Source organism: Pseudopipra pipra, chromosome 4 (assembly GCF_036250125.1).
Source record: "Pseudopipra pipra isolate bDixPip1 chromosome 4, bDixPip1.hap1, whole genome shotgun sequence".
Lineage (NCBI taxonomy): Eukaryota > Metazoa > Chordata > Aves > Passeriformes > Pipridae > Pseudopipra > Pseudopipra pipra.
Genome location: NC_087552.1, coordinates 45,276,875 through 45,284,896, shown reverse-complemented (window position 1 = coordinate 45,284,896; position 8,022 = coordinate 45,276,875). Strand labels below are relative to the sequence as shown.

The 8,022-nt window shown below is 39.3% G+C and overlaps 1 protein-coding gene across 1 annotated transcript; it reads right to left on the bottom strand.

Annotated features, from left to right (window-relative positions):
• Window positions 1-831: 831 nt before the first annotated feature.
• On the bottom strand, window positions 832-7,638 carry FRG1 (FSHD region gene 1). The gene is made up of 9 exons (XM_064652717.1): window positions 7,510-7,638; window positions 7,164-7,231; window positions 5,460-5,582; window positions 4,464-4,521; window positions 4,163-4,277; window positions 3,672-3,776; window positions 2,829-2,920; window positions 1,695-1,805; window positions 832-1,033 (listed from the first exon to the last, which is right to left on the bottom strand). The coding sequence occupies exons 1-9, from the start codon at window positions 7,569-7,571 to the stop codon at window positions 997-999; spliced, it is 771 nt and encodes a 256-aa protein (XP_064508787.1). The 5' UTR covers window positions 7,572-7,638; the 3' UTR covers window positions 832-996.
• Window positions 7,639-8,022: the final 384 nt, after the last annotated feature.

Sequence of the window (8,022 nt, the reverse complement as noted above, 5' to 3'; positions counted from 1 at the left end):
TGCAATGAACTGTCCAATAAGGTCATTCTGGCCTGCAGCCTGCTCCTTGCAGTGCTGCCTCTTGCTCAGTGTTTCTGGGAGTAGTTTTGGCACTAGGCCACTTCCAGGTCCATGATGTTGTAATGGCTGTATATCAGGTTACTTACATTTCTGGGGAGGGACATGTAGCGTGGTACCTACAACAAGAACTAGTTAATGAGCCCTAATCCCCATTCCTAAGTCAAACTAAGGAGCTCTGGAGAAAAATTAATTATGGTTTTGTTGTTTTTTTTTTTTCTCTGATAGAACAGCTCACAGCTATGCTGCATTTTCATCCAAGAATTCCTCAGACTGGCCAGGAACATTTGACAGCAATCATCTATTTATTTCTAGCTCTTAGCCTTCTCCCCATAAATTCAGCACTCACACCTCTGTCAGACCCTGAGCATGTGCAGTGTATCTTTACCAACAGTACAGGAACTCAAAATATGGCCTTTACACAGTGTGGAAAAGACAACATAGCCCTCTTCTTTACATTAAGTCACAGAGCATATGGACACACACAGCAACTGAAAAGCCCCTAAGCTACGTGTACAATCAGTTCATGTACTTGACCCTTTCTGCTATTGGTAAAAAGCTATGCCTACATGGCTCACCCATTAATGAGGTGCTGATTTTTATTTGAGGGCAAGATCACTAAAAGCCAGGGAACTTTCTCTCTGGACTAAATCAGTGTACAGTCTGTCTCCCAGGGCTTAAGGTATATGGCAAACAGTTTGCCATTGGTAATTGATATACCTTTAATTTTTCTTGAAGTCATTCCCTTAATACAAGTCAAATATGCACAAGTGATACAGTTAATAAGATTTTATAACTGGGTTATCAATATGTGAGAAAATTTTAATACAATTCTGAAGATACTTAACAATTACTTAAATAAAAAAATTATAAAATATTTTACTCTTGTTTTCAATTTGACCCTGTCAAAGATGCAGAAGAAAATGGACCAGCTGGATGTCACTTGCAGTATCTATCCGCTTTCACTTTTGCTCTCCTATATGAAAAGAGTGAATGAAAGAAGATTTAGATTAAGACCAAATACAATTACACCTCAGTGTTTTAGCTGTCTCAAAACATTAATAATAGCCCAGGAGTGTTCTCACATCACCTGCAATTACCAAAAATAGTTTTCTGCATTCTGCCCACTGAATTAATGCAAATATTTATACCATATACTGGTACAAAAGGCTTTAAAAATTCAAGACAGTTTCTAAAGCCTCAGCTCAGGGAGTTAAAAAAAAATATTCCCACTAGATAACACAAAGATAGTCTTAATAAACGCTATTTCTCTTTAAAATGCAACTTCTGTCTCTGCAAAATGTTCTGGGGTATTGAAAAATGTTAAAAATTAGCTTAATTTTTAGGATTAAAAAGATTAATCCCTCAATAACTCTGCAGCAAACACACTGAACAACCTGAATTAATTTACAGTCCAAACCTGCTAACTTCAGCTAAAGAAGTGAAAATTCAGATTAAAAAAAAAAAAAAAATTTAAAAAAAAAGGCAACCCCAGAACTCAGGCACAACACTCACCACAGAAGAAATGCTCAACAACCCGCCTGGAATCTAGCCCTCTTTTGTACCCCAGGTTTACTGTAATTCCATCTCCCAGTAGTTTTTTTAATCAGTACAATATTTCTTGTATTTTGAAGTACCTGTCAAGCAGCATTTCATGAAAAGTGCCTTCTTTCCTGGCTTTTCTAAGAGCTTTTGTATCTTCTTTGCTTATTTTAAGTTTTTTGTCTTGAAAACTTTGGAATTTCTTTCTGTAAGGGGGAGAAAAAAAATAAAAAGGAAAATGTCTTTAAAATTTTGTGTTTCAATAAAACAACAGTGATAAGTCTTAGTTTCTATTATGCAGCAGACAACTGGCCTAATAAAATTCAGCAAACCATCTCAGTACTACAGTTGCACTAAGGCTCCTGTAGGTGAAAACTATTCAGGTTTTATTTTTTGTTTTGGCAGTCTAAATAGGAACGAGCCCCTGTGTGGTCAGGAATTCTAAAGAGCCCCTTCTTCAACTACTAGCATAAGAAATCAGGGAACAAAAGTGTATTGGATGTAGGTCGCAAGGTGCTGACAGTGGGGGAGCTGCAGGGAGTTTTCTCTGTGAGAAAAGGCCAGGAGCTGCCCTGTGCTGTACAGAGCTGGCTCTACAACACACCCACTACAGGACACAGCCAAGTCCCATCAGCAAAGCTGGTGGTGCCTCTATGAAAGTGTATTTAAGAAAGGGCAAAATGCCACACAGGCAGAGGAGAACAGAAAAAAGCCCAGAATTGGAAAATGGCAGTGTGAACATCAAGGACAGAGAAAAAGAGGGAGGAGATGCTTCAGGCACTGGAGCAGATATTACCTTTCAACTCATGGATAAGACCATGACAGAACAGGGGAAAAGTGGGAGAGGAAAGGAGTGGCTGAAAGAAACCACTGTGTATTGACTCATACCCCATCCTGCTTCGGGGAGCAGGTAGAGGGTAAGCTTGGGAGATAGGGAAGAAAAGGTGGTATTTTTAAATTTTGTCTTTCTTAGTACCAAAATCCATTTAGCAGGCAACAAATTTAAGTAATTTTTCACTTTTGAGTCTGTTGCCTGTGACAGCATCTGCTATATGATCTCCCTGTCTTTATCTCAACCCATGAGCTTTCTCCTCCTATTTTCTTCCCTTGTCCTGCTGAGGGAAGAGCAAGTGAAAGGCTGGGTGGGAGTTTGGCCCTTTCACCAAAGATAGCCCCAATGAGAAGTGAAAAAATGTACTTGAGCCTGTTACCAGCTCTAAAGTACGTACACATAATTGATTTCACACTGTTTAACGTTTCCTTTGTCTTCTTGTGGAACTTCATCTTTCTTCTTAGCTTCTCTTTCAGCACAAGTACGAATCTAGTAATTGAGAAAAAAACCCAAAACAACCAAAACAGAAAACACCTATATTATAAAATTGTAAGCTACAGGTTAAAGATGACAACATATCCTTCATGACAGAATGAGCCACAGTGACTTTTCAAGTTCACAGCTTTCTAACTGGTTAACTAGAGACTACTGCAATCAAAGCAAGAGCTGCCTGAAATATGGGGAATATTAAGTGTAATCCTTAATACTACTGTGAGACATAATTGCCTTCATCTCAAAGGAGCACCATTACAGTTCTTAGTTTTGGCACAGACAATTCAGAGATTGATCTAAAAATATTATTGCTCTGACTAGTAGACACCTACCTCTGTGTGGAGAGACACATATATTTTCCATGTTCGGATAAAGTCAAGATAGTCTTTTTAGATTTTCCAAAAAGATCTCCCCTTCTGCATCACTCTGATAAATCCTTCTCTGTCCCTGATTCAGTCATAATTCATCTCTTCCATACTAACCTAATTAGAACTATATGGAATATCATATAGACTGTCTTGCCCTTTAACATCTTGCCCTTCTGGAGTGGTAAAATATCTTCCTACCTCTACTGGAAGTACTGAGAATTTATGCAGCCTTGGTGCTCATTTACCTTTCTTGTGGCCAAATCACTTGACAGCTTACAAAAACAATTATAACTGTATTAACAGTAAATTGTGGCACAGAGACACCTGCTTGTTTGAATATCCCTCCCAATCCTGTATTAATTGTAGAAGTTAGTGATTACCTTTATCATTTCTTCTTCCCCTGCAGTTTTGCTTTTGGCTTCTATATCTCCCTCTTCATTACATCTAATAAAACGGCTGTTTGCTGCTAGTAATGCCATTTTCTTCTGCAGAAATAACATCCCACATTGTTAGAATAATGAGATTGTATATAATCCTTGATTCATAACATTTATCCTCTACAATACATCAAAAATCTCTGTAAATGTGTTTTATTCTTTTATGTATGGATACTTCAATAGCTGGCCAGAAGACTTGCTGGCTCCTCCATTCTTAAGATGCTTATAGCTGCCAAAAAGCAGTAACTTGAAATATTTTAAGAACTTCACATTATAGGAAATGCACTGCAGTTGGGAAAACATAATATTAAAAGTTACAATATGAAAGAGACTGCCAAATGGTTTTACTTCACAGTCAAAAAATATCAGCATAGATTAATTCAAAATACAGTCAAACACTGGGAATGTCAAACGAACTTTTCCAAATAGCTTACATCTTGGAAGACAGGTTCCCATTGCTCTCTTGATCCTATTGCATCGGAACGTCCAACAACGAGTCCATCTGAATTTATACCAAGATATTTGCCATAACCAGATTTCAGAGCAATCCTCAAAGAGAAAGCGCAGGAAAAAAATATAGAATGTTTTTTTAATTTATGCAATTCCCAACATCCAAGTTACCACAAACACATTTATTATTAGACAATGTATTTAAAGAGAGTATTAAAACATGTATTCACACAGAAAACAAAGACAGTTATCAAACAAAACTTGAAACACTGTTAAAGGAATTACCTTGTATCAGACAACTTTACCGCTGTAAACTGCTCAGGAGGACTAGGGCCTTCATCATCTGAGGAATGCATTTTCCATTAGTTAAGTATGAAGTATTAAACATAAAATATTTTAGCCTATTAATACTGCAATTTCAAAAGGAATTAAACATTGACCATTGCTAAATACTATTCTTTAAAATTCTCCTTTTTTGAGAATTCACAGTTAAAAAAGCAATGCAGGTGCTCATTTATGTTCATGTATTTAGAGTGCTTAAAACAAGACATAAAATAAAGATGATCCTTGCATAAAGAAATTTGCAGTTGAGAATGTTTTGTAATTCTCCTGGTGGCTTTGAAAACCTTAACTTCCTTGTAATGTTACTTTTTTCTTAAAAAAACGCATTATGGTTCAAGCTATTGTAACTCAGCTCAGTATCCTAAAAGCTACTAGCCTCTCCATCCCTCAAAACCAAAATGAGAGAATATTGCCATCACTGGTTTGATCTCATCCTGGAGGTGAAACATACACACTGTCAGGGTTCTGGAATAGTCTGTGCCTGAGTGATGGCTCTCAAATTCAAAGAACAAGCTAATTATCCCAGCACATTAGTAGCTCTCTTGTGCAGTAACAAAACAAGCATATTGAGAGAAGATGCAGCAATAAGCCTTAAAACTCATCTGCCTTGAATTTCACTCTTCAAATGATGCCATAAAGATTTTATAGGATTTAATAAAAATTATACTGCTTTTTATCCAGCAAGTGGTATGGCCTTTAACAGGTAATCATCTCCAATGCAGTTCAATTTATTATACACATAAACCATGGAGAAACTAGATGAGTGAAACTGATTGGTAGTCATTAGGTTTAAGTCATCTGCATGCTTCATCTATAACTACTGCATTTGTAGTAAACTGCTTTTAGCTGTAAAACTGCTTGCCTTTAAGTGATGCTAGTTTTATGCTTTTAGGCATTTCATTGTTCAAACTGCTTATTTTCACATTTTCTGGAACAAACCTTTATGTGGTGCTCCAAGTGTAAACAAGCCATTGTCAAGGGCGTGGATGTAAGTTCCTTTATCCATTTCTATAGCTATAGTTCCTGTAATTTCACCAAAATTACTGATAGCCCACCAATTTCCTGTAATACAAAACCATGACAGTTTATTAACCAAGTAATCCCAACTTCTGATTACAGCAGTTCAAGAGATGATATATATGTGTCTTCTCTGAAGAATCTGAAATTCTAAAGATAAAATTTCTATTTGCTATTTTGAGATCTTTGTGCACTATTTTATAGTCCAGAGCCAATTTAATGGTGAATGGTGTTGCTGCTGCATCAGAAAGTCCTGCTCTTATCCCTACCCTGTCATCCCTAGTTACAAGGTCCTGTGCTTTATCACTTTTTTCTGTTACTCTATAGAGCAAGTTGATTTATTCAAATGACACAGCAAAGAAACACCTTGCAAGGAAAGTGTTTTTTTTTCCCCCTCTTGATCAGTCTCCTGCAGTTTTGGGGTCATATCCAATCATTATTAAGTACTCCAGCAAAACAGAAGCAAATACACTATTTCATCTTGCTCTTAAATTACTTCATGTGAGCTGTAATACTGAGACTTCAGTTGTTCAAGCCAATCTGTGTTTGAACATTTGAGTCCCACAGAATCCTACCAAAGTTAAAGGTAATCCTAGCCATGTGCATGACTCAGAATTATGACTTTTATATTTTTTTGAACAGTAAAATTTTCTCCTTGTATATTGTCTTACAAATATTTCCTACCTGTTTAAGATAATAAGTACTTTCAATTATTCAATCTGAATATGGTGTCTTTTTCCCTCATAAGTTTGGCAAGTCAATCTGCCATGAGCAGAAATAACCTTTTCCTGTCTTTATACAATACACAGAACTATTTGTCTTGTCCTCCATAGTCAAGGATCACAGATCAATGTATGAATTTTCCAAATTTCTCCCACTTTTTTGAAATCTGGCTAAACTAAAGAATACAGAATATCTGTATCATTCTTCTAATGTAAGACACAAGAGCCCATTTTCTCATAATTTTTTTTAACACAGGAACAAGGATGACTTCCCCCTGCCCTATTTTATCTTATGCTTATATACACATAATAAAAAAATTATCCCGTAACGTGCACTGTGCTACAAAACATCTCTCATGATTTTGTGGTTCTTTCTAGCTGTTTTTGTTTGTGAAGTGAACTGTCATCAATCAAGAACATGATAGTGCCAAGGGGCAACACTGTAAAGTTATTGTTCATGACTATACACACTTTGATCATTCTATTTTATGAAAAAGTAGTTACAAGAAGTAGTTATATTTTATTACTGGTTAATGTTTGTGTCTTCAGTTTCGATTTAACTCAATAAGTAACTGCATTACAGTGCTTAAAAGTCTCTCCTCCTGCAGCAAATACCACTGGGGGTGGTGGTACTGGAGGAGATATTCAAGCTGATAAGCAGTTTTGGATTATCTAAGAATATATTTAGCTAAAAAAAAAAAGTAGAAAATCCATCCCATTGGCATCAGAAGTTCCATTTGGAGTCTAGGAAGATCCAAATATACAAATAACATGTTGTGAGAAATAGTTATAAATCTCTATAGGAACTACACTTAGTTTACAAAGTCCTATAACAATCTCTTCAGCTTCTGCTATATCCCCTACAGCTTCTATTCTGTCACGTAACTCCCGGAATATTGCTCACCAACAATATCAAGCTGCTCTGCTGCATCCTCCTCCCTTTTCCTTTTCTTCTCCTTGTGCTTTTTCTTGCTGCAAGGAGAGATGCAAAGAAATGAGAAGGAGCCTCCGGCCCGGCACTTTCGCCCCTCTCTCTCACGGCCTCCCGCCCAGGCCCTGACCGCAGCCGAGAGCCCAGGGCCCGACCCCCTGTCCCGGCCGGGAGCCCAGGCGTTCCCGCCGCCGGGGGTCGGGAAGGGGCGTGCGGGGCAGCACGGCGGGCAGTGCGGGGAGCCCCGGGCTCCCTGACCTGCGCTGCGGCAGCCGCTGGCCCCGGGGAAGGGCGGCGCGGCAGGCGGCCCGCTCCTCACCTCTTCTCTTTCGACCCTTTAAGGACGAGCTTAGTGGACTTAACGCAGGAATACTCCGCCATGTCGGGAAGCGCCGGCTGACAGCGCCGGCTCCGCCCCGCGCCCGGGCGGAAGCCTTCGGGCCGCAGCGCTGCTTCCGCCGGGCGGGGAGCGGGGACCGGCGGTGTCGGTGTTGCCTCGGAGCACGTTCGGGTTGCTGGACACGGAATTTGGGAGGCGGGGGGTGGTGGCAATAAAACAAGAAGAGTTTAAAATTACGTTTAAGAGCCTGTCCCTCAGCACCTTCCCCTTCTGAGTCTGGCTTGGCTCCCTGAGTTGCTGCAGCGCTTTGCAGGACTGCAGGCAAAGAGCGCTGAGGAACTTAGCGCTCAGAGCTTCCTCTGCAACCTGTGCGTGTGTGTAGTATAAAACACGTGTAATGGGAATCATCATCAGAGCCCTGGAATGTGATCCCTCTGCCGAGGGCACCAGACCTTGCCTCAGTGGCGGTGTTACACGAGGTGGGGTGCCTGG